Raw genomic sequence first — 27,514 nt, 5'->3', positions numbered from 1 at the left:
AGGAGGGTATTCTTAGTGGGCAATCTACAAGAAGAAGGGATATCATCTATCCAAAATCCAGAAATGCATTTATTAGGACAATGGGTAGTAAAGAGTTTGTGGAGTTCTGGTCAATGGGATTGTTTACACTGGTAAGCTCAGAAGTTTGGAGGATAAGGCTGGAGGTTTGCTACAAGTTTGAAAGCAGTCTGAGCTAGATAATAAGTTCCAGTCTAACCTCATCTCAAAAGAGCAAACAGCAAAACACAAGTTCATAACTCAAAGCATCTGACAATGTAATGAAACCTGTCTGATTTTTGTTGTGGAGTCAGTCTTTTCCTGTGGCTTATTTTGCCAGATGATAACGTAAATGTAGAGAACCTTTGAAAGTGTCCTATCAACACTGCTACAAGAGTTAATTACTGAAAAAGCCATTCCACATATCATTCTGTTCTGTGACTACTTCACTAAAAGGTCACAAAACCATAGGACTCCCAAGTCCTACTGAGGATGTTGTAAGTCTGCCTTCCAACTTGAAAATAAATTTAGTTTATACTCAGACACAGGCACAAAACATTGACTAGGTGGGCTTATGGTTTTAGGAGGACATAAAACTGCTCAAATGCATCATAGTGGCCAAAGCCTCCCTGACTACTCTGTCATTCATCCATCAGTCTGCATCCCTGCCTTCTCAGTGGGCTGAGGGATAGCTCACAATATCTCAGCACAGAGGGCACACTTGTTCCCATGCATCTTGCCATCAGGGCCACGGATTGGGTCACTTTCTCGGGTACAAAAGAGTCTTCCACTCCTCACTTGGTTTTCAAATTCCTTGCAAAGTTCCTTTGGGAAAAGAAAAACAAATACAACCATTTGTCTTTGACATTTTCTGGTCTTTAATTTTGGCACTTTGCATAATAGACTTATAATCACAGAATGACACATCAGGGAATGATGGTAAACATAAATACTATCTAATTGAGAATTATCTAAACACCAATTATTTTACCATGTTCTTTGGCATTCTGAACATCTGTGTACTATAATTGTTGAAGGAAGAGAGCTGAGGAAACAGTAAGGCTTAGCAAGCATTTCCTAAAACTAGAAGTAATTCTTATTTTTCACATACTCAGGGGTGAGAGGAGGTATGTCATGACATCCCCACATAAACCCAACAGAATGAAAATATTGAACTTGCGGAAATAAGTATTTTAATGCTACACAATATGGATCAATTTAATGTCATTTATAAAGAGACAGGAGCAAGATAGTATTCAGCTACCATGTGTACTCTGCTTTTGTTGACTCTGTTCATTTCTGACTCTATAGATGAAAACTTCAGAGTGAAGGTAGCTCCCTTTACCTTGACCTACCTTGTGAACCCTACTTATCTAGAAATTCTAAAAAAAAATGATATACAGAAGTGGAAAGGAGATTTGGTGCCAAGCTTCTTGATAATTTTGTTCTAGTCTTTCAGAATGCTAGTATTTGATATAGAATAAACTTTATATATATATGTATATATATATATATTTGAGGACTTCATATGAACAAACATACAATGTTTTATTGCAGCTTAGTCTATAAAAACAACCACTAACTGTGTGACCTTAATCTTTGCACTTCTGACAAGATGGTGGCAAAGAGCAAGAGTCAGGAGACCTTGGTGACTGCACTGTGGCTCTACTCAGTGGGTGACTCACACAAAGTCACAGGACCTTGATGTTGCCACCTATGCAGTGAGACTTTTCTAGATAAGTGTGTATTGTGATTTGTATTTGAAGTTCAAATTTCATTCCAAGATGCTTTTTAAAAAGAACCATTTCTGCACGGCAATAAAAGATATCAGTTTTGAGAGGGGGAATGGGCATGTTCTACACTTTCTGCGTAACAAATTGGAATAAGATGTAGAAAGCAGACACTTTATAACAACCTGGCCATAAAAAGCAATGCTCCATGATTTCCAGAACACCAACAATGATAATTTCAGTGTATAGCTCATGATTCATCCAAGAAGATTCTGAAGAAGCACTTTTGTGAGCAACCCACTGACAGGTTAATTACAGGGCACACATTGAGCCATCATTGAAAAGTAGTCCTTCTTAGCCCAGTTGTGCCTAATGACCCTGGCCACAAAGAGGAAGAAGTTAGCGTGCTTGACACTTGCTGGAAAACAGCCCTGTTTACGCAAAATATATGAGAAATGTAACAGGCTAGCCCAGAGTGTCAGGCTGAAACATCCAAACTCCACAAAATGTGTTGTTTTCCATCTTTGTTTGGTGTTAAACAGCCCCTGGGTAAACTATGGCTAAACTCAAACTACTCAATTTAGTTTGGGAGTTTTGCTTCATTTTTATAGAATTGTTAAGAGAAAAGTCAACTCTTGATTACCAAAAACTCATCTTTCACTCCTATGGGAAAGCGTCACCAAACAATTCACAAACTGTGTGTCTGTATTATTCAAAAAGAACATTGGAGGTGAAAACACAACACGGAAAGAAGATAAGATTGAGTTCTTGTGTCTAATGTCCTTATGACATGAAAATTGGGGCCCACTCACAATAGCATGACCCGATAAAGACCAAAATCCACGTGTCTTTGCTTCCTCACAAAAGACCAATCATGTCCGCTAAGTCACTGTTATTCTTCTCTGTGTGATAAAGGTTTAATAACCTTAGTGTTTTAATACATCAAGGCTGCATTACTTACTTCAACACAAGAAAGAAATTTTTGTAATAAATTGAAATTTTATAAGATCAACAAGGTATGACAAAACTTAATTTTAGGAGTATTTTTAAAGCTACTACCTCAATATTTGTAATCTTCATTAGGGAGAAGCAAGAATTTTAAAAAGAAGAGTCTTATTAAATGAAATAAACACATAGAAAAGTGAAGCACTCCAATTGTATGAGCAGAATTTTAGAGTAAAGCACCACTAGCTATACCGCTTAAGAGACTAGAGAATTTGGAAATTTTCCTATCTAATTTATACTATGCCAAAATGTTTTTTTAAATGTATTCAAAGCAAACTGATTACACCATGTGAGAAAGAGGGCTAATAGAAATGGGCTGAGTGAACAAAACCAAAACATAATGATATATATATATATATATATGTCATCATCATCATCGATCATGCAACCCATTTCTTTGTATGCTAACCTGAAAAATTAATAAAAGGATAAAAGATCAACAGAATTTTGTGTGCATAATTTTTTCTTTCTCTTGTGAGGGAAGAAAATCAAGGGTAGAAATGGTATATTTGAAACCTTGGCTATGAGTGATTGTTTCAAAAGACTGTACTGATAGTTATACTAAGAATAATATATTTCAGGAACTTTAAGCAATATAAAGTAAATATAGTAGTATGGAACAATCACATTGTGTTTCCTCAAAGGTGCAAATATATATTTTTTTTTGGTTCTTTTTTTCGGAGCTGGGGACCGAACCCAGGGCCTTGTGCTTCCTAGGCAAGCGCTCTACCACTGAGCTAAATCCCCAACCCCATAATTTTTATTCATGACTATAGGCCCAACTGCTATACTGTGGCAGTGATCCATTTACCTCCTCGGCATCTCTCCGAATTCTGCTTTCTCTGTCACGTGTGGCATTTACTTGAGCTTCTTTTAAACTGTCAAGGAAACAGAATCCACATGGTCAAGTCATGTTTTCAGTGTCCACCCTGTTCTGAGCACTAAACGCTTTCCTATCCTTTGCAACAACCTGTTGAAACTGATCCACTCACAGGAGACAAGCACTTCCCTGTCTTGAATTCTCAAGACCAAGACATTACCAAAGATAAGGAAGGGTGTGAACCTGACTCAACTGCCACTCAATTAGAAGCTTTGTTCTACAGAGCCAGATGGGTGTGCCACCTAGAGTGACAAACAGAAGATTGTCAGGAAAATTCTCTCTAACAGGCAGAACCAAGAGCCTTGAAACAATGCTATGACAAGGGTGAAACCAAACTGAGCCATTCAGGTATTGCAATACACACCCTTCTATGCAACCTTTTAAACCATGGAAGATATTGGTTTGCCTTCATGTCAAAACAGGGTTATTCCTAAATGATAAATGATTTGCACCTAGGTTCTTAACCCCATCAATGATCAATTATAGCCTTATCCTGGTGTCTCAGGCTCATCCTGCAGGAAATCAATTTGGAAAACTCAGATTCTTTTTTTCTTTCAGGGCATAAAATAATGAGTAAATAAAGCAGAAAAGCTGCAGAAGTTGGGGCAGTTTGAACATTGAAGACTCATGCCTCTTAGATAAGAAAGCTCCTTACCAGGCACTCAGAGAAAAATGAAGCCAATAGTTCATCCTTTAAATGACACACATCTTCCATACTGAATCCAGACATTATATTATCTTTATTAATCTTCATTATTATTGGTATCTCTTTATACCACTATTTAAAATTAGATGACATTACTCAGGGAGGGTCGCTATAAGTCCCCAGAGAAAGCATTGCATGTCAAATGACTAGTTTGGATTATTCAGTGTTTAAGTGTTTTACTAGTTTGTCTTTATTCTTTCAATTAGCATTCAAGTTATTAGATACAATACATTAAACAAAGTTTTAGTCAATTCTTCCTCCCCTTCAGCTGCTCAAACCCATATCCCCAAGTCTTAAACTATTATATAATAAAACATTGAGCAATTTTTGAGGCATTATACATTTTTAAATAAAGTTTCAAATTTTTCTCTTATAAATATTATAGTAAAGTGAAGGAAAAAAAAAAGAAGCCCAGCTTGTAGCTAGATCTGTCTCACATTATAAAGGCAAAAGGTCACATGCATCATAAGGAAGACATTGTAACTCTAGGGCTCTGAGGGCAGGAAATACGGGCCTCCTCATAAATGCATCCAGAGACACTACTTACAAGAGCTCAGCACACATGGCACACCTATTGCCATGTGTCCTCCCATCAGGACCACGGATTGGATCATTTTCCCTTGTACATCCGAGTCTTCCATCTTGCACGTAGGCCCGAAAATCACTGCACATATCCTAAAGAAGAGAGAAACGAATACAGCAAACAGTGGTAGGAATGAATGATTGAACAACACTTTGAGGAAATATTGGTCACAAAGCAGAAACAGCTTTGTGAGTTTGGGTAATTCACCTTTAAGTTCAGAACTGTTTACTTTTTTATGCATGTATTCAAGAAACAGTGACAATTATATTAGTGGATCACTGTCCTCATAGCTCTCAACCTGCTCCCAATGTCATATCTGATGTAAAGAGGTCCTTAAAACACTATGTATGCTAAACCGTGATAGAGGCTAGCAACTTCAGGGATGAAAGTATCAAATCACTGAAATTAGGATCAGTTCTCCACTAGATAATTATGTGTGATATTCATGGTGTTTCTTGTCTTTCCCTAACATCAAAAACTCACAGAATCTTAGGTAGAAAGTAACAGCTTCATCTAAATCTTATTTCCTTAATCTATTGGTTCAGGGTTTCCTAACAGTGAGTGCCCAAGCTGAGGTTTCAACTTTAAGGTAATGGTTGACCTTAGTTCCCATTTACTTCTGAAATGATTGATTTATTTTTCTGTTTCTCTTCTTCATTATTAATTAATTATATTAACTTTATCAATAATGAATATTATTAAGAGAGCCTACTGGTCTTACGACCAAAGTAAACAAATCTGGTTTTAAGATCTTAACTGCTTTTTCCATGTGAACAAAAAGGATGCAGAATTTTAGTCAAGTAAAAATTACTCCTTTAGAGCATCCCAACCTATGGTGGAAAAACATGGCTACTTTTGCCTTTACTCAGTGGTTCTCAACCTATGGGTCGCGACCCCTCCAGGGGCTGACATTTCAGATATCCTACCTATCAGATATTCACAATAGGATTCATAATAGTAGCAAAGTTACAGCTATGAAGTAGCAAGGAAATACTTTTATGGTTCGGTTGCCACAACTTGAGGAACTGTATTAAAGTGTCCCAGCATTAGGAAGGTTGAGAACCACTGCTTTACACTGTTACCAGTGTCCCCACATTGGCATTTGTCCTTACCGTCTCTAGGTGGCTGCTGCCACATTCACCTTCACTTTTTACTTCAACATGGCTCTGGCTTTTCCTGGAATCAAAAAGTTCATTGACACAGAGATTAGCATGGTACAATTGCCAGTATGGCAACCTTCTGCCATTATTCTAACTGCTTATACACCTAAAAACAGTGTTACATTTTAGTCTTTACTTAGCTGGTATAATGAAAGCCCCTGTTTACAACCTTAAAGAATAGCAAAGAAATGTAGTCACATTGGGGGCTAAATTTCGAGTTTACAGTAGATGTTACTGCCTCTCCAAGACCTTAGTTGTTTGTGGTACTATTGTTAGTTTTTATAAAAAATTCATTTTTAATGTCTGTACTTTATATTATGAGATCCTTCTAGACTAGCTTATATTTTATTGTTCATAAAAGTACATAAAGCCTTATTATTAACTTTGTTCAATCTAATAGAACTTTAGAGAATATTTAGAACCATAAATGTAAATAAATGTTATTTACAGAAGCAGCTTATAATTTAGCATGTACATAACAATAGAAACAAATCTAAGAATGGAGGAGTAAGAGGACAAACAGATTTTCAGGATATATAGGCTGACAGAAAGTCATTTGGAATATTGTAATTTTTCTAGAAGTCAGAGCAATGAGTCACAATAGCACGATGAGTCATATGATATTCTGGGAGAAAATATCACATTGATCAGAGACTTAAAATTTAAACTATTAGCCTTCACTTATGATGTAGTACAGTCCAGTATATTTAAAGTAGCTTCGTAAAAATGCATGCCTTAGAGAACAGAATGTTCCTTATTCGTCTATTTAGCTTTTCTATTTAAAATCATATCGCATTATTTTATTTATTATTTATTTATTTAGTGTGAGGGGTAGGAAGGGGGGTTCTTGTCAAAACATGTAACTGGAAGCCAAAGTATAATCTACTAGAGTTAGTTCTCTCTTTCCGTAATGTGGGTCTCAGGAATGGAACTCAGGTTGTCATGCCTCATGGCCACCATACTGTCCCTGGGTTTTCTAGTTTTTAATTCTCACTCTCAGTGGCTGCTCTCTGAAATTACAGTCATGAATAGATCAGAAAGGTGAATTGGAATTCTGTTTATTGAGACCTCTATTATAAGAAAGGACAAAAGAAGGTCCAGTGAAGATCCCTGTACAACCCTGTGTGATACTCTCTGAAAACTGACAGTGAAGCCCCACACATACAATTGGAGAACCAGCAGTCTCAGTTTAAACTGGACCCCTTTTATCTTTCAGACACTGGATCACCAACCAGGTAGCATACCCCAGCTGATTAGAGGCCCCCAAAACATATACAGCAGAGGACTACCTGGTCTGGGTTCAGTCAGAGAAGCTGCACTCAATCCTCAAGAGACTGGAGGCCCCAGGGAGTTTAGAGGTCTGGTGGGGTGAGAGTGTGGAGTGGGGCCATCCTCATAAAGACAGGGATTGGTATGAGATGTGGAACAGTTGGAGGGTAAACCAAGAGGGAGATAAAATTTGGAGAGGTAAAAAAAAAGATTTGCTGGAACTTGTGAGAGTGACCAACCAATGTCTGATTTAACTTGAGGTTCACTCCACAAGAGGAAGTCCATCATGTCCTACACTGCTTGGATGTTCAGGGTAGAACCAAACAAAACTGGTCTAAAAAATTTTTAATGAAATGTTTTCTAGTAATATTCTGCTATACTCAGAGATCAGTGCCAGACATCATCAGGGAGGAGTAGATGAGAGCAGGCACAGAGACCCACAGCCAGAGTTTAAAAAGTCTAAACTCAATGTCTTCATCTGGTCTCACCCCTTGGAGATTGGTGAACCTCACAGATGGAGAGAAAAGACTGAAGGAGTCAGAGGGGATATAGGACACCAGGAGAACAGGCCCCACCAAATCAATTAAGCAGGGTTCACATGGGCTAACAGAGGTAGAAATGGAAAAACACAGAGCAGAGCTGGCATGGATCTGTTGTGGCTGTGAGCTTGAGGTTTTTATGGGACACCTAACAGTGGGAGTGGATAGTCTCTGACTCGTTTGCCTGCTCTTGAGACTGTTTTCCTCCTATTGGGTTGCCTTGTCCAGCCTTGACATGAGGGGTTTTTGCCTTGTCTCACTGTATCTTGTTTTATCCTGCTTGGCTATCATGCTCTTTTCTGAAGAGAAAATGGAGGGGGAGTGGATCTGGGGAAGAGAGGAAGTGGAGAGGGCTCCAAGAAGAGGAGAGAGAGAGTGGAAACTGTGGTTGGGATACATTGTGTGAGAGAAAAATCTCAAAAAGAAAATGTTCAGAATTTCAAACACTAACTATTGCCCTATTACCTTCTCAAACATTGGCTATTGTGTTTCCAGAAACAAAAGACCAGTTCATTCAAGTTTGAGGTCATAAACAGGCTGCAGAGCAGGTGTGCATCTTGTTGGTTAAAGAAAATTAACAACCAGAACAAGCTCTGAGGGTGGAGGAAGAACACAAGGAACAATGTAGGCCAGTGAGATGTGATATCTACTTGGCAAAGAAGTTCAAAATTCATACTTCCATTTACATACTACATAATATTATAATTTCTTGAGCATTTAAATATTATTTGATATGATAACATTCTATGCATGAAAGAATATAATCAGAAACTACATTGATAGATGAGAGAAGATAGTCATCCTTGTGTGTGTCTATGTAGCATCTGTTTATGTGTCTGCATTTGTATCTACATGTCCTGTTTACTTAACAGAGATTGTGATAACAACCCAAAACAATCGCACTCAGTAGAATTTCGTAATATATAAAATGTTTTACTGTGTACATTTTCCCCAAAAAATAGTAAAAGAAACAGTGTATAAAGTTTGTTGGAGATTAGCTGGTAGCAAATGAATTATAAATACTGTGGGGAAGAAAACATATCATTTAGTTGCATAGACACTATGTCTGCTTTATAGAGTACTCACGCATTCTCAGCACACAGGTGACATCTGCTGGGGTACGTTTTCCCATCTGTGCCACAAACTGCAGAAGCATCAGATGGACAGATGAAATCCCCATCTTTTCTTCTTTGCTTGAAGTTCTCACAATTCAACTGCAAGAGATATAATTAAAGAATATCAAAATGTCAAACTCCTTATTAGAAAAATAAGTAGGTTAGTATTTCAAGCACTGAACAGAACACTGCAGGAAAAACGAATGTAGATATGGATGAGCTAACAAAATAACAGACAATGAAATGTGGTCTGGAGGCAGAGACAGGGTTAGAGTTGAAAAAAAAAGATTTTGGTATGGTTTCAGCAACTTTCAGTCTGGGTGAGATAGGCCAAGCCCTCCTCAGTGAAACTGAGCACACTGTATCTCAGCCAAATTCTGCCTGTAATCTCAACAGAATGGTCAATAGCCCTTGCAGATAATAAACATAGAAACCCTTTGTAAACTATGAACCATAAGAAATGTTTCATTATGTCATATTAGGATTAGGACAGATTTCCAGCTTCTTAATTTTACTGTTTTTGACCAGATAATTTAACCTATCTATGCTAAACTGTCCTCATTTGAAAAATGGGTATAATTTTACCGATTACTGATGCCATGGGGATCTTAAGTTTTTAATGTAGGTGCAGTAACTAGAAAAGTCTGATCACAAAATGGTTTGTGACATTGTGGTTACTTAAAATGCTTTCCTGGTCTGAAGAGATGGCTTGGCTGTTAGGAGCACTGGCTATTCTCTCAGGGAACCCAGTTCCTTTCCAGCACACCACTGTTGTTTAAGTCTGTTGGAGCTCTGACACCTTCACACAGATACACAAGTAGGTGAAAAACATCAGGGCACATACAAAAATGCTTTCTCTAATGACAGCCAGGACAAGAAAACTAAATATCTTTCAAAGATGATGGCAGAAATCTCCAGGTCACCGCTGTCATCAAATGACATATGTTTAAGGACAAACCAGAATGTTGACAAAACAAGTCTGTCTGTCAGTAACTGAAGACAAGTGTTCTGACGTTGGATCTGCTATCTACTCACTTTACCTCTTTGAACCCCACTTTTTTCGTGTGAAAAATTGGAAGTCAAAGCCAGCCCACATTCTACATTCATGGTAAGGATCAAAGAAATAATTATGAAACATGATTTGGCAATAACTATTATGGTGTAAGTTAACAAAGAATATGTAGTGTAATTTGAGTTTAATGTCCAACTGAAAGCAAGCACTTCTAACTAGAGTCCCCCACTTTCTATAGCACATGGAAAGTCAAAGTTTGGTGCCTTTTAAATGTTTCAGTAGTGTATATGGAACATATGCTATGTGCCAGTAATGATTAATATGTCACCACAACATAAAAAGCATAACTGTTTATAAGTATACAGTAAATTTATCAAAGAATTACATCAGAGAATTGTCTTAGAGGGAAAAAGATTGAAGTGGTAAGAAAAACTATATCATAGTCCCACGAGCAGAATGAAAATAAATAAAGTAACATCTTACTTCACTCACATTCTCATTTATTACAGAAGATTCATTACTTATTTCAAAGACTTTGAATAGCCTACAGTTTGTGAACTGCATTGTAAACAGAGCTAGAATACTGTATATTCTAACAAGGTCAAACATAAACAACAGTTTTAGATCATGATTCCGCAACAGAAATTAATCAAAGACATCAACACAGCTGTAATGGACTTCAGTGTTTATCAATATGCCAGAAATATCCTTTTGCAAAGAGTATCTTTGTGGGGAGATGTCATTAGTGAGAAGGAGCCAACCCTTCCAGAGCTGACAGAAAAGCTAGAATAGTAAGATTGTGGTTGCTGGACAATGCTTTTCAAAAAGCAGAAGAAAGTGTGCTTGTAGCATAAAGAAACAAGCAGGTGAGTTGCTATTTTTCTTTAAGATGTCATTTATAGAGGGTGTGGAAACATCCATAGGAAATTATGAATCAAAGTGAACAGCCAAGGTCATTGCCCTTCACCTGAAATACCAAGGGCAGCATACTAGGTCACAGGTGTTGGCTGGGTGATGGCAGGGTGAATCAAAAGGCCAGCTGGGAGGTGACAGGACAGGTGCAGGCATTTTCTATCCCACCACCTTGTCCTCCAGACTCCAAGGTTGGTGAATCACATCCTACAGGAAAATACCTCTTCCCAAGGCTGACACCTAAGAGCTCACAGATGGACCATGACCTGGAAGAAAGGCAGCCAACTGGGCTAGGTTCCAGAACTTTCAGCTCTTGCCCTCATTTCTTGTCCTGGCAATCCATTCACCAGAAACTTGATCATGAACATTAGTTCATTAGGAAGAAAATAAGTCAGGGCTGCTATGGAATTTAATGTTTAAAATGTGTACATATCTCAGTACTAAGACAACATTAAAAAATGCTATCTACTGAAAACCATAAATCAAGTTAATTGAAACTGTTTGAAGAGAATTATTTATCAAAAGTGCAATATTCTTCAGAAAAATAAAGATACTTTCAATATGAAACAGGGTAAAATTCATATGGAAACAAACAATAGATAATAGAATGTTCTCACTAAATAGTAACAAAAATATAAAGAATAAAAGTGGGATATGTACAAATAAGGATTTTGAACTGAAGTTCAGGCAAAGGAACCTCCTCAAAGGTAATAGCAATGGAAACTTTTTAAACACAAAAGCGAAAGGAAAACAAAGAAGAAATTTCACAAAATGGGAGGAAGAAGTGGAAGTACAAATGTCTGAATAATAAAGGCAAATTCATAGAGTTTATGAAATAATGGAAGATAGGAACAGCTGTAACAACAGAAATTTGAATCTAGTTAATCTCAAAAGTGTGGGGCATAGCATACTTTCAGAATATAAACAGAAAAAAAGTTTACAATCTGAAGAAAGACAGAGAGATGCAGCTATTATCTATTATTATAAATATTTGAATATACAGATTTTAAGTTCAGGACAATCATGACAACATCAATGGTGAGTATATTACACTTAAATGATCACTATTGGGAAATTAAAAACAATGAACTAATTTGAAAATAATTTTTAAAACTGAAGATAAATGATAAGAAAATGTTAAGAAATGATAAGATAAATGTTAAGAAAAATGGTAAAATCAAGTTGTATTGGGGGAGAAGTACAGAGAGTAGCGAATAAACCCACAAGGGAAGATACAGGGATTGAGTCATTTAAAAATAATACTGAACCACATAATGATCTCAGGGAAAGAGTAAAATTAAAACTTTACTATGGTTAAACTCAGTGGGTCACAAATCAGGAGAAGTATAGGTGTGAGGAGAAATAGAGGTAAACATGGATGAGAGAGATCTGAGTGCATTATATAAACACACAGATTAAGCTCATTTAAAAAATAAAATTATAGGAAGCATTTTGCTAATAGGCTACTTCACTAAAAGATGTAGTATCAATTCAATTACATAAGTCAATTTCATGCTTCTTTTGCAAAATTTGGTAAATAGGAAAGAGATATAAAGATGTAAAAAATGAATAAGGTATACAAATATTTAAAATTAAATAAGAAATCACTCAAGAAAATAGGTATAGGCAGAAAGTAGATGTAATAATATTAATACTTAGAAAGTAGGCTACAGTCTGGACATATTATTAGTGACAAATTAGTTCATTATATAAAGCAGAATTAGGAGGAGAAGAATGTGTGTTCACTCACCTAACATAGGCCCACAGTCTCCCAAATAATTCACAATGTGTAATAACTTTAGATAAACCAACTAGAATGACAGACTTTAGAAAAGACTAAGAGAACTGCTTATTAAGAAAAAATAAAATGATTAGTGTTGTAGATATTTTGAAAAATATCACACAAACAAAATACAAACATTACTATTTTATGTAGCATATGAGACAAGTATCAAGGTAAATTCTACATGAGATTGGAAAAAAGCCAATAATTACTAAATAACTGATATCAGATGTTCTATATTTCTAACAAAATATTATTAAACCTTAAGCCTAATATAACAGCACTCATTCTAGTAGATAAATAATGAAATATGGTATTATGGTGAAGTAGATTGTATAATGGACCATTTAGTTAATAATGGCAAAATAAAATGCCTGAGGTAAGAAGCCTAAGACTGCCCATCACTAATGTTTTATATATACTTGCCTGCCAACAAATGTTAGCACAGTTAGAGGAACATTTTTTACATTCTTAGTAGAATGTAAATTAATACAACTATTATGGAAGTCATGATGTAGGTTTCTCAACAAACTAAAACTAGAGTACCATATAGACCCAGCTGTAATGACTCTGTTCATATACCTGAAGAACTTCAGCTCAATGGACAATGGGAATATTTGTACAGCCATATTTGTTGTTGCACTATTCACAGTGATTAAGAGACAGGATCACCCTAGATGTACATCAACAGATGAACGTGTAAAGAAAATGTATATATGCACAATGATATTTTATTAAGCTATAACAATGAAATTATCACATTTTCCAAAAATAAGAATGCAACTGGGCACCATTATGTTAAATGCTGTATGTATGAGTATATTATGTGTGTGTGTGTGTGTCTGGTGTTTATGTGCATGAGTCTCGTGTGTATATACATGTAGTGTCTGTATGCATGTGTATGTCTATATCTATGCCTGTATATATACATGTGTAAGTGTGTACCTGTGTGTGTTTCTGAGTGTGTATATATGTGTATCTGTGTCTATAGATGTCTGTGTATATCTCTGTGTGTGTCTGTTGGCATGTCTGTGTCTGTTTGTATACGTGTCTCTGTTTATATATTTGTGTCTGTGTGTGTGTGTTGGTGTGTGCCTGTGCATATGTGTGTCTCTGTATGCTGTATCTCTGTGTCTGTACAAAATTAAGGAATAAATATAATCAAGGTATAACAAATCTATATGTTAATATATGCAAAAACTAAAATGGATGTATTAGTAAAAATATCAAATGCTAATAATGATGCAATAAATATATGAGTTGATAAATAAACATAATTCTAATTGATATATTAATCTGTGAGAGAGACAGGCACACAGGTGAAGGTCAGAGCACTTTAACTGCCTTAGATCTATTTTGACTATGTATCTACTCATATATCTATTTCTTTGCTTTTTTTGTATTTTGTTTTGTGTGTGTGTGTGTGTGTGTGTGTATGCAGGTATACATGTGAGGGTCAAATCACATTTCATGAGCTATTTTAGGTCACAGTCCATCCAAGAATATTTCTTTTGTTGTTTTTGTCTGCCATTCCTATTACACATTTCTTGTCCCAGAAAACCTGCAAGTCTCAAAGCAGCTTCTCCCTGTTTCCGTTAATTTTATTTCTTTATAATTCAATAATAAATTTGCTTTTTGTTATATTCTATTTGCATTTTTAGGTGAGTCCTCAAATATCAAGTTTTTTATTTTAAAAATAATTTATTTTTAGTGAAACTGGGCTTGTTTCTTTTTATTCTTTCCTTTAAAGTTTTAACATAGTTATTTCAATATTTTGTGTACATTTTAAAAAACTATTTTAACTACAGTTGCCAAATTGAACAACTGAATACATTCAGAGACATTCTCATTCATGAATTTTTATGTATCTTAAATTCATACTTTGATTTTCCTCATTTAAATTTTAAAACTGTACATAGTATACGATATATTACACAGACAAATGATTGCCATACTCCTTTAAAGTTTATATTTGTTCTACTTTTTCTTACTTTAAATGCACTAAAGTTTTGAGATCTTGATTCATATGATGGGAGGCTGAGACGCCTGTTTTGAAAACACAGGTAGATGTTATTTGCAAGCCTGATGATCAAGCTAAAAGAATTAACATAGCAGGCACAATTACATAATTTTATATCTTAAGATATCTACTTAACATTTAGCAAATTTCACTTTACAGATGTGAACACAAATTCATAAATAAATTTGTGAAGATTGGTGTGTGCGTGTGTGTGTGTGTGTGTGTGTGTGTGTGTGTGTGTGTGAACACACTTTGCTCATTTTTTCTCATTTACTTGAGTCTTATATTTTTGAACACTGTTGATGATGTCAGAGTTTTAGTCAAGGAGACAAAAGGAACAGAAGAAAGGATATTTCAGAGTGGCCCTGTCTCAGAAGAGAAACTTGGATTTCAATGTAATGATCAGACCTTTTCAGTCCTCCTACGTCAAAAAGTAAGTCCTTTAATTATAGACAAAAGATGCACAGGTATTGGCTAGCTGTGTGACTGATCTGGCATTGTTTTAAAAGTGAGACTGACTGAGCCCAGGGAAAGAATTTAGTCAACTATGTTTATGGCGGAGGCTGAGTTTCTCAGACATTCTTGAGTTGCACTGCCAAGAAAGATGGTAGCTGGACTAGACCATGTATGATACAAGTAATTAGGGTGTGCCTACCTTGACTGATCATTTTAATTATATGTCAGGGCCAAAGGAGAAGGAAGAGAAGGAAGAAATTAAAGAAAAAGCAACACAGGAGACTTGGAGGTGATGTGGCTGTCAGCTTAGCTGCTAACAGACCAAGTCTTGCCAACTAAAATTATGTGATTTGGTTAAGACAGACATTTCCATCAATATGGAATGCTTTTATTTCATTTTTATAATATTTTAAATTTTATTTTTGGATATTTTTCTATAATAAAATGCACTGGTCGAGTGAAATAGTTGTGTGATGCTTCTTACCTGTTCAGTCATTTTTTACCACCTTTTATTTTATGATTTGCCTTTCTTTTAACCATTAGATACTTAGCTCATGCAAAATATTAAGTTGAATCTCAACCCACAAAATAGACATAAATGAGCCCAGTTGAATTATGAGAACACTCCAGGTGTCATACAAGAAAAATTGGAAGAAAAAAGAAACCCAGGAAAATAAAAGGTAAAGAGAATAGATTCGAGACCTGTTGACACATGTTAAACAGTGTGGCTAGCTTTTAAAATTTTAGTTGATAAAATAAAGACACCCAGAGACACACAGATTGCCCAGATTACACAGACAATAAGAGTTCTGAAGTGTGTTATTATCTCTATTGTCCAAGAAAGGTTCTTACAGGAACTAGACAGACTGGAGGTAAGAGAAGTAGTCCGGGAAAGCTCACACCACGTGGCTTGCTCCACCTCTCAACACCTCACATGTTTTCAGAGTAGGGTCATGGGCTGGGCCTATGGACAAGCTGTACTCGATACTTAGCCCACCCTTGAACTAAGCCACATTCCCTCCCTTCTAAGTGGTTGGCTTCATAACAGGTAATTAGGAAACAAACAGATAATTTTAGAGTCTAGCGTCATCTTAGCAGCAAACATGATTGGTTAACTCCAGATAGTCTCACCTTTGCTGGGGCAGTGGCCCTGGTGGCTCTTGACAAAAACCTCACCATCACCATGTCCTTGGTATTTGTTTCTTGTTCTCTGAGCAAGAGAAAGGAATAGTATAAATTAAAATTAAAATTGCTTGCCAACCTTTATGAATAAAATCCTCATCTTGAAGGTTTTTTTTTCCTATTCTGACATACCAAAGTGAAAATAGGCCCTTTATTGCATGGGAAATTCTGTAATCTCCACAACACTGGGGAAAAAGTCTCAAATATAGACTAGAAGAGGGAAGACACTTGGTGTTTAGCCACATACCTGACTTTTAATACTTCCTGTAGCAAGATAACTATCTTGCTACTCTAAACACTGTCTGTGTCATTATTTGCAACATTTGAAAGACTACACTGAATTACACAGCCCATTCTCAATGGGAATGTAAGCAGACTATAGACCGTTCTTCCCAGCTAAGCCAATTACTTTATCAATAGGTAAAAAACAAAAATAACAATTTAGCAAGTGGCCCTATTAATAAACTATCTTGTAAGTCTTAGATCATTTCATTCTTGTTTAAAATTATCAGTAATATTATTCTATTCATAGATTTGGCTTCACATATATAAAAAAGGATTAAAATAGTTGATGGTTCTCATGTAGCTTTCAAATGAATGAGAAAATGTAATTGCCCATGTATGTTCTTCCCTCATCCATAGTCCTTTCCTGTCATTTTTCTTTATCCCTCAGTCTCTTCAGTAGAAATAAAACATACTTTCAGTGTTTTTTCTATCAATATTATTGAATATGTCACATTAAAACCTTGACATATACCATCATGACTTTTGAAAAAAGTTATAGGATAATTACCTTAAATGAGTAAGTTTAGCATTGTCTTGGTACCTGTGATAATATTCGGAAATTGAAGATGGGATACCTGTTAAAATCACATGAGAGGCCTGACAATGTATGTCAGTCATGCCTAGCATTCAGGAAGCCCTAGGTTCAATCCCTAATAGCAGGAAAATATCCAAAAAGAAACCCAAAAAGAATTGTAATACGCTGGTTTGCGAATTTAGAATCGACAACTCAAACCTTCTACTGCCTTCTGCTTGCCACTGAAGAGAAAGAAATCAAGTTAGGGAACATTGGGTAAATGCCAAAGCATTGAGTAACATCCTGGTAAATTTCCAGTATACTTACTCTTTCTGAGCATGGCAATGAAAGCTACAGGCAGATCTTTAGTCCACCGCACCCTTGTGTAATCCTAGCGGATTCTCTCCTGGCACCCCAAGTAGTCTAAAAGCACTCTGCATAAATCTCTCTGCTAGCTGGCGACCACCAGGCACGCATGTCAGTTTCTTGGTAGGGAATCTTCTTAGGCTCTCCGAAAGAGCAGAATCAAGTCTTAACAGGCCCAAAGGAATCTGACTTTCTTAAGTTCTTTTTATCTTAGAAGCAGGAAGCTCAAAGTGGAATCACATTCTGAGAAGACTACAGAGAGTGCTGGTTAAGATATTAACAGAGAGCTCCCTGAAAGGCCTTTGAAATCCCATTGAGTGATCGTTTAAATCATTCTATGTGGGCGGCAATTATCAAATTTTATGTTATGGTATGTGGCACAATGGCCTGCTCAACATGTATATTTACTCTTTCAGGTTTGGAAAAATATTGAGTTAAAAGAGAAATTAAAAAACAGGCTCTCAGAGACTAGTTAGCTGGTAATTTGGACATGTGCAAGGAAATGGATTTTACTCACAGTGTTTTTTTGCACAAGATGCATTCACTTTGGAAAATAATGTCATTGAGACTTTGAGAAGAATTGTTGCCTTGTGGACATGACAGTGTCCCATTTTTCATCAGTGCTCGAAATTTCATGCATGGGTCCTGGAAGAAATACAGTTATATCATCGAAGCACTACAAACAACTTTGTTTAATAAAAGAAGAAGGTATACAGCCAGTTCAAACAACACAAAAATAATGACTTTGGCTTGTGTGTTCAAAGCAGGAAACTCACCTAATAAGTGTTTATCTGATACAAAAGGTATGGAAACAAAGGATACTTGATGATTTCCCATGGTGATACCAGTGACCTCAAAGAATCTTTGACATTTCATTTACTACCCTTGTTATGGTGACAGCATTTTTAACACCAACAACAGTAAGCTAAACTGATACATTAAATTGTAGCACATAGTAAAACAATAGTAATAGCTAACTAGACTGGGAGAAGAGAGCTAAAATGTATTAACTCCGGACACTGCCAGGGAGCCGACTATATGTTCTGGAATGTGAGCTCCTTTTCATAGAGCAATATTGACAGTTATTAAATATTTACAAAGAGCTCCTAAATACTAAGAAAACAAGTTTTTTATAATGATTCATTCTCTGGGCAAGTTACAGCTCCTTTGGCACACCATTAGCCTTATATCAGGCACTTCGGATCTAAAAAAGCTGAAGATTCAGGGCTCTTTCCCAAAGGCTTAGAACAGGCCAAGGCATGATGACTTCCAGTTTAACCTTTGGTCTACTACTATAATCTGTGTAACATCCTCAAAGACATATTATGATCCTCGTGATTTGGACTTCTTTTTTAGTAAATGCCAATGGTCGTTCCTTTCTCAAGTTTACAAAGGAGTGCAGAGATCATTTTTAATATTACAATCAACAGGAACAGCGTCTGAAGTGCGAAGAATCTGTGTATTCGTTCCTATGCTGAGCATGACAACCTGTTCTCTCTGTCCCTGTGTGTTTCTGAGGACTGAAGTTCATCTTAAAGTGATGTGCAGTAGAAGCAGGTAGTGATTCAAAATGCTATCTTCACTACCAACCGAGAAAGTTTTCTAGGCCCTAGATCAACCCTGCCAAATTTATGGTTAATACTTTCTTTTGATTTTTCACTAAACAACAACAACACCCTATTTCTTACATGCTTCAACCAGAATATAAGTAATAAAGCATTTGTTCCAGCTATCAAATGCACCTCTTCCAAGGAATTGACCATAGGAATCTACAGACTCTTAAAAAAGCTGTATAATAACTCAGTCTATCAACAATCATTCATTGTGATTCAATACCATAATGAGTTAGTAAAGTAGCAGAAGAAGGACAGCTTGAGTAGCTCCTAGAGACTAATGAGTTTCACTGTGTCTAACCCACCTTCTTAAATGAGTTTGGAAGTTGAAACTACCAACAGAATGACTAGTATCAGGGACCAGACGATCCCTAGGAAATTTTGCTAACATAAATATCTTTGATTGTTATCACTGCTCAGTGATCTTCTCTCAGAGAGAAGTAGCAATTTTACAGATTATCAGCTGGTCTCTAGATCTGGTATCTGGTTCTGTGTTTTCTTTTCTTTTCTTTTCTTTCCTTTTCTTTTCTTTTCTTTTCTTTTCTTTTCTTTATGCCAGTTTAGAAACTTACTTCCTAGGTTGACAAATGTAAATGATTCCTCAGGACTTTCAAAGCCTTCTAAGAGAAAGGCTACATAATCTAGGGTTTTTGCAGTAAAATCATAACGCTTGTGAGGTAGATATTAGACAACATGTTTAGGAAAAAGAATCATGACAATACTAGAATAAACCTAAATACTTCTGATCGTTAAATCATAAAAGAACAACATCAATCCAGAGCAGTTTTGACTAGACTCCATAATGTCACAGTACAACTCCACAATGCCACAATTAGATGTGATTCATTAAAAGATCCAGTCTTTTTTAAAGAAAACACTAGTAGTTTAGAGAGTGAGTTAAGAAACTTGCTCACAGTGCTCAGTATGCTCTAACATGGGTCACTCACTAGTGTTTTTCTGTGGTTTAAATAACAAAGCAAGTTTCCTGAGATGCAGTGAAAAACAATAGAGAGCACTAGATATGTTTCTCTTTGGGGAACACCTAGCACCCCTGATTATTCACCTATAGGAGGCAGACTCAGGGAGCACAGCTAGACTTAGTTGTCATCCATTAGAGACATGGGCGGTTGATTACTCCAAGCCCTCAGCTTGCTTTTGTTTCTCCAAGGTTGCTCTTCTTGCTTTGTGCTCATCTCATCTCAGAGAACACTAGATCCACCTCAGGTCAAGTGTTCCTTAGCCCTCCTCAAGGACGTCCTGTTGTTATCTTTTGTCCATCCACATCACTTGCCATTCAATGCCCTGGGAGATAGCATTGCTCTTTTTTCTTTTCTTTTCTTTCTTTCTCTTTATTTTTTTTGTATTAGAATGCTAACAAATTTGTTTGGGTTTTATAATAACCCTTCTCTAATGACAAATTTCAGCCTGTACAGAAGATCCTTTCTGGTAGCAGCAGTGTCAGTCCATGGTGTTCAGGCTCATGTTTAAAATACTCAGCAAGATTCTATGGTGCTAGGAAGACATGAAGCTTTGTGGGACAATATTCAAAGAGTGTTCTTGGAAACCTTTTCAGAATGATGACTGCTTCCTTGTGGGCCTTTGCCTTTCATGACAATGTAAGAAAGTAGCTAAACCTGTGCTTTTCAAGAAAACTTTCAATGCGATCAAAATTTCTGATATGAAAGAAATTCAGTGCAATGCTCTGAGATTTCAACACGTGTCCAGTGCTCTAAAAGTCAGACTCTACCATATTTTCTTGAATTCTCATTTAGTAGTCAAAATTGGGTGAAATAATAGAGACTATACTTAAATAAGTCCTGTTGACATATTTAAGAATATATATATATATATATATTATATAAGAATATATAACAATGTTTCTTTTAAAGAACTTGTTACACTAAGATACAATAAAATATTTTAATCATTTTAAAAGAAGTTTGGTAGAAAGAAAAAGCTGTTTCATTTCTTTCTTTATTGAATGTTCATGACCTTTGAGAGATAGAGCAAATTTTTCTACACACGCAGTATTGCTTTACATGATAACCAATAATATGCACAGCAGCCTGAGACCAAAAAATAAAATAAGTACTTTACAAAGACACAGCTTTTTAATTATCTTTCAAATGCATATAACATGTATTTCTATACAAAATTGTTCTTTGATTTCTCAGTACCAGGCTTATCAGAAATGGCTGGATACCTTCTGGAATCCAGGGCTCTGCCCTCATAGTTGCTTCTACATGGGCTGCTATAAGATGCAAATATCTCTTTTGGTTTTTTTTTTGTTCATCTTTCCATGTTTTCTCACCATATAAAACTTTGTGTATTTAATTAGTTTAGAAATAAAGACAAACTTTAGTTCCTGGAATATTCTGTATCTTACTCCTTTTCTTCCTAGTACTATTATTTAATGTACCACATATTGATTTCTTTGTTTACTGTTGCAAAAATTAATGTTTCAGAGAGGCATGGGTTTGATGTCTTTTGTTTACTTTAGAATACTCTGGTACTTTAAAATAAAATTAGAGGGGGTTGGGGATTTAGCTCAGCAGTAGAGCGCTTGCCTAGCAAGTGCAAGGCCCTAGGTTTGGTCCCCAGCTCCAGAAAAAAAATTAGAAATATATTAGCAATTAAACATTTATTTAATTTTGTGTATGCATGCACATACATGTGCACATGTGTATGCTATGTGCTGTCTACAGACACATCTTTCTTTGCATAATAATTACCAGAAAATATGTGTTATATCTTTTTTAACTGCTGAAAGGAACAAGAGTAATTATTTTAGTTAATTTTTTTGTGCTTGTCTATGGTGTTTTAAAGCATCATTTTAGCATGATAGATTGCCTCTTGAGAACACCTTATATCAATAATATAGAGAGAGGAAGGGGGGACAGAATTACAGAGAAGGAGACAAAAAGACAGAGAAACATAGAGAGAAATACTCATGCTTGATCCATAAAGACTTGTTTCTTTGTTTTTAACAGAAGCTATTAGTGCCTGTCAGTATGCTGTCTGTGTAATTAATATGAAGGTGTTGGCCACAAATCAGTTTTCTTTAGGAAACTTGGAATGAATTCAATGAGAAGAAGCAGGACTGACCTGATTTCCTTTCCAACTGGAGGCATCTAGAACAAAAATGCAGAAACCAAAGTTAAAAGAGTATAAAATATATAATAAGCTAGACATATGATTCACATAATGGAAGGATCTTATTGCTTTACTGACAGTATACTCTAAAACCACAAATTATCTTGAATTTATTAAGATTCGTGGTGGCCTATCAAATGAATGCAGTGTGCAAGGAGTCATAGAGGCTCAATATCTTAGGAAGGTTCATCTACTTTGGAAAATAATACTATAGTATAATCCCACTCCTACCAGATTATCTACTTCCTCTAAAACCTTATTGTATAATAAAACATGTCATTCTCCTTTGAAAGGTGATTAGCATGAAATACTTTATACTAAATTGAATATAATTTAAAACACTCAGACAATATGAAGGTAAAAATATTTGTGTATAAGTATAGTCTTGTACCAAGGTTCTGTGTTTTAAAATGCACTTGTCAGAGAAAGGTAAATCTGTGTAGCCCATGTCATCCAAACAACCAAAGTTAGAAAACTCATTTTCTAGCTCTCACAAAATTACTTCATCCTCAGCTACAATATTTCTGATTCATTTTTAAGATATTTTAGCAAGCTGCATATTTAAAATTTTTAAGATAAAAATATAAGAAAATATATCTTATAGATCTTAAAAAGGAAGTCAATATAATTTGTTATATTTTATTAATTAATTTTTAATATTCTTTTATACATGTATTATCAAAGTACATGTATTATTTAATACATGTCAGTTTTAAATATCTCATATCTAGAAGTAGTAAAAACTGGATGCTTAGTGAAGGGAAAGTACAAAATAAACTACTGGCTTTTCAGAACTAATGTAAAGTTGTTAGGAGGGACTCTCAGAGAAAAAAGTCCTAACACCTTTCATTTTTTAAAGATGATTTAAGACTTTAAAACACACACACACACACACACACACACACACACATTTTCTAAGTGGAATTGAGGAAGAAAAGTCCCTTTCCCAGGCTCTGAGCTGTGTGATAAGAAACTTCAGTTTATTCAAATTGCTCACCTTGTGTGAGATAAAATGCCAGGGTGAGAAGCATTGGCACCGTGGCTGTCTTCATGCTGAAGATGATGTAAGTTGGTTACAGGACTGCTCTGTGCATTGCTCAGCTGGTGCTCTAAGACTGACCTCATGAGATGCAGCTCACTTTTATACATCTGGTGACACACAGAAGAACCAGTTGTTCAGGATCATGTTAGATAGACTCCTTAGACGACACCAGTTTAGTTTCCATTTTGTGAGATCCTGCCAAGGTATCAGATTTAAGTAGATAATGTCTATTTCTAGAAGAGTAATGAATTTTTATAAAACTCATTCTCAAAAGCCTATAGAAAGAACCCTACCTAAAGTTGATCATTTCTAATTCTATGTGATTAGAAATCCTATGTGATACCAAGTACCTCCTAGTCAAATATGCCTCTCTCTAATTGACCTCCCTTCATAAGTGAGAGGGGGAAGGGGAAGCAGACAGATTGATTGCCCTACACAGCAGGGAAAAAAAGTAAAGATTTCTACATCTGGGAAAAGTTGTGTGTAATGAGAACCTAGGCTTCCCACTGATGTTATCTACAGTACTTCTGAAGTGTGCGGTTTAATTGCGACTACAAAGTTGGCATCCTTTTCGGTGCACACACAGGTAAGGGCAGAAACTTTGTGAAAATATGCCTTGTACATAACTACTTATAAACCTTCTCTTAGGGTTGCTGAAGTCGTCAAGCAATGAAACACTTGCCTAACATGGGAGATACTGATCTTCTTCCCTACCTAGAACTACAGAAATAAATCTCAATCAAAACAATATGCTATCCTAACCAAATACCACACAAGCATTAGAGACTCAAGATTGAACTTTCTATAATCCGTGATATAAAAATCACACTCTATGCCAAATAAATTTATTCTTTTATTACTTGGCCTTCCTTCAATAAAAAATATAATTAAAAGTTACAAATACATGAGTATAACCTTTTTCTAGTATTGTTGTTTCTTTGTTTCATTCTACAAGTAGCACATTATGGATGTCAGCACACCTTCCAGTGTTGGCTTAGGTCTCTCAGCTAAAGGACATTTTAAAAAGTAACTGAAGCCAGAACCAAGTAGTTTGATTTCAGTAATTCTTGGAGTCCCTCCACATACAGAAAAGCAGTCCTGAAACGAAAGGTCTTTTTATAATATCTGCACTATCAAAATCCAAATAATCAGATTTTTCTCCCATTTCTCTCATGAAATAACTTATCAGTTACAAAACAACTGTTGACTACTAATTTTGTAATAGTTTTATTAAAATTCCATTCTTTAGTAAAATAGTGACCTTGGAGAGCAAAGAAAACCAAGGTCTTTCATAACTTAGTTGAAGGAATACGGGCAGGGAGGCTGGCAGTCTGTTTCTATTCCTGTCCATGTGACGACAGCATAATGGAAATGAACCAGCTTTGGAACAAGATCTCACTGGGTCCAACATTTGACTCACCAATTGCTCTGCTGCCTTGGGCAAATCACTTCTTTCCTCTGAGACTGTTTCCTAACATGTAAAGCAGAGTAAATAATGCAATCATTTTACACTTGTTGTAAGGCTCAAATGTTACCTGCATATTGTGATTGTGTGTTTGCATAACTTTACTACTTTTATCAATATCAAGAATAAATGGTGAGTTTTATAGCTAGTGATATCTTGTCTCCCAGTAGGTTCTCAAGAACCTACATTTTAAAGTCAACCTACTTGAACCTGGACCTCGACAACAGTTGCAAGTTTCCTGAGCATCCACATTCCAAAGCTTAATTGAAATCAAAAGTGTCCTTTTCATTTCATGATTGTGTTCATAAGGGTACCCTTGTTTCTGTAAAAGCTTTCTTTAATTGAATTATTTTATTTATTTACATTCCAAATAATGCACCCTCCCAGTTCCCCCCCTCCTTTTACCTCTTCCCCTCTCCTTTGCCTTGAGAGGATGTTTCCCCACACTCCCAAACCCTCATCTCTTCCCCCCCACCAATCTTATCCTTCCCCCAGGATCCTCCTTTTCTGCAACATCAAGTCTTTACAGGATTAGACACACATGCTCTCCACTGAGACCAGGGCTGCCTTGCCTGTAAAGTATTTTAAATATTGGTGTAAAAATATTAATATTTTATTTTGTATATGCCAACTCAGACCACATGAAACCTGTGTGTGTTGGTAAGCAAATTAATCTGCACAATAGAAGCAGTGACTGTGTAAAAGCTCTGATGATCCCAACACTAGATCAGATGAATACTATTCCCAGGGTTGGATTTAGAACCAGGCAGGAAAAAACAAAAGAGCCAACAGGTGAGTCTCTCTTTGAAGAATCTCTGCTATGAGGAAACATGAAGGAGGTGGACTCCTCCCTCCTGGCCACATGCTCATCACTGACAGCCAGAGCCTCCACTCCCAGGAGGAGAACACCCAGTTCCCCAAATACTGAAAGATCCCAATAGCTGCCCCTGCCATCAAGGCTTTCTCTCCAGTTCACTTCAGGAACCTTGCAAATCTGGAGGTGATTAATCCCATGTTCTGTCAATCATTCCTTGTTTCTTTTTTTTCTTCAGGGTTTTTTCTTTCAAGTTTGTGAAATTTAACATTTGTGAGTTACATAGGCACCCTAACCATTTTTTTGAAGGATTCGTAAAGTATTAAGAGGAAGAGAGAAACATACGAAAGTAGTTTTCTGGGGAACAGATGTTTTGGAAATAGACATGCACCTATATGTAAATGCCTACGGGAGAAAGAAGAGGAGCATGAAAGACCCTTCCTGCACAGCACAGCATAGCTCTATTCTGTAGTGCTCACCGAGGCAGAGCACACCTCCTTGTTTCTTAAAACCATAATTATTAAATTAAAATGAATGAGGTTGAAGCCAGGCTCAGATCACTGCTAGGCTTCCAGAGAATATTTCCCAAATTCACAATTCCATCCTTGTCTTCTGAACATTTAGTTTACTCATCACAGACATAGAACTATTTCCTTCCTCTTTCTAGAAAGGAAAAGGATTGGATGAGAAAAGGTGTGAGCTTTCTAATCCTGTTCATTTGTCAGCCAGATTCAAATTTGAACCCACATGATAGGTACTAACAAGGAGAGAAAAAGGGATAGAATATGCAGCATTTTATAGAACAGCAATATCCCCAGAAACAAAAAATATTTCTCAACATCAAAATTAGTTTTCTCTTTTACTATGCATTGAGCTCCTCGATGTTTTTAGTGATTAATTAATAGCTATGATATCTTATAACTCCCCAGCTTTCACCATGATTTTTAATTTAATACTCCATTGGTTTGATTTCTTTGTTGGTTCTCTATGATTTTCTCTCTTCACACACACACGCACACACACACACACACACACACACACACACACAATTATAAGTCTCAATATTCAAATAGACAATGATGAAAATTCTTTTGTTGGTATTGCTTTTGTCACTATGAGAAAACACTAAATCAACTTGGACAGAAACGAGATTATTCAGCTTACATGTTCTATTATGGACCACTGTGAAGGAAAGTGAAAGTTGGAATGCGGAAGGAGGAACTGAAGGAGAGGTCATGCAAGAATGTTGCTTACCGATTTGTTGTCCAAAACCTCCTCGACTTGCTTCCACATACAACCCTCGACACCTGCCTAGCAGTAGTATTATTTCCCATAGTAGATTGCCCTCCCCCTCCCCCATCCATCATTAATCAAGTAAATTCCCAATGGCCTTACTCACAGACAATCTGGTACAGGCAATCCCTAAATTAAGGTTCCTTTTTATTCCACCAGTGAGTGTAGCATATGTCATGTAGGGAAAAAAAACTGAACCAAATTAAAAAGCAGTACAAGTATAAAGGTCTTCCTTCAACTTGAGTGTGCACTTGCAGTCTTCAACTGTAAATCAGACTATAATCCTGTAGCCACTCAGCTTTCACCTTCAGTACATGAATTGCTCAATAGACTCCTGGGAATACTCACTGCTTCATTGCCAAATGGATTGTTGTTAGTTTAGTTTTCCCCTAATACTATAATGGAAGGACTCTGGGCACATTTAAGATAGATTAGACTAATGACGTCCAGTAGGTTAGAAGTATTAAGTGCAATTTTGGTGGTAATGTATGCATAGCAAAATAACTAGTGGAGAGTTAGGTGACATCTGCGTTCTCTTATACAATCTTTACCATTTTCTATCTTCTGTAGTTTCATTAATTCTTTGAGAATTTCATACAATGTAATTTGATCCTATTTAT

At 36.1% G+C, this 27,514-nt stretch overlaps 1 protein-coding gene across 2 annotated transcripts in view; it reads right to left on the bottom strand.

Annotated features, from left to right (window-relative positions):
- Spink5 (serine peptidase inhibitor, Kazal type 5) overlaps positions 1 to 27,167 on the bottom strand; it is a 72,474-nt gene extending 45,307 nt beyond the window's left edge. The window contains exons 1-11 of one of the 2 annotated variants that reach the window (XM_087593093.1): positions 27,001 to 27,167; positions 24,743 to 24,793; positions 23,278 to 23,429; positions 22,233 to 22,258; positions 18,032 to 18,159; positions 16,299 to 16,377; positions 8,956 to 9,083; positions 6,014 to 6,077; positions 4,866 to 4,993; positions 3,544 to 3,610; positions 695 to 822 (exon numbers count right to left, since the gene is read on the bottom strand). In XM_087593093.1, the coding sequence (XP_087449219.1) occupies positions 695 to 822; positions 3,544 to 3,610; positions 4,866 to 4,993; positions 6,014 to 6,077; positions 8,956 to 9,083; positions 16,299 to 16,377; positions 18,032 to 18,159; positions 22,233 to 22,258; positions 23,278 to 23,332 (803 nt within the window). In that variant the 5' untranslated portion in view covers positions 23,333 to 23,429; positions 24,743 to 24,793; positions 27,001 to 27,167. Of the gene's footprint in view, positions 1 to 694; positions 823 to 3,543; positions 3,611 to 4,865; positions 4,994 to 6,013; positions 6,078 to 8,955; positions 9,084 to 16,298; positions 16,378 to 18,031; positions 18,160 to 22,232; positions 22,259 to 23,277; positions 23,430 to 24,742; positions 24,794 to 27,000 lie in introns of those variants that run through there. The other variant, NM_001170606.1, reaches the window with a different exon arrangement.
- Between the last annotated feature and the right edge of the window lie 347 nt (positions 27,168 to 27,514).

Source organism: Rattus norvegicus, chromosome 18 (genome assembly GCF_021556685.1).
Source record: "Rattus norvegicus strain SHRSP/BbbUtx chromosome 18, alternate assembly SHRSP_T2T, whole genome shotgun sequence".
Taxonomy (NCBI): Eukaryota; Metazoa; Chordata; class Mammalia; order Rodentia; family Muridae; genus Rattus; species Rattus norvegicus.
The sequence above is the reverse complement of the archived record's forward strand: the minus strand, read 5'-3'. Positions and strand labels throughout refer to the sequence as shown.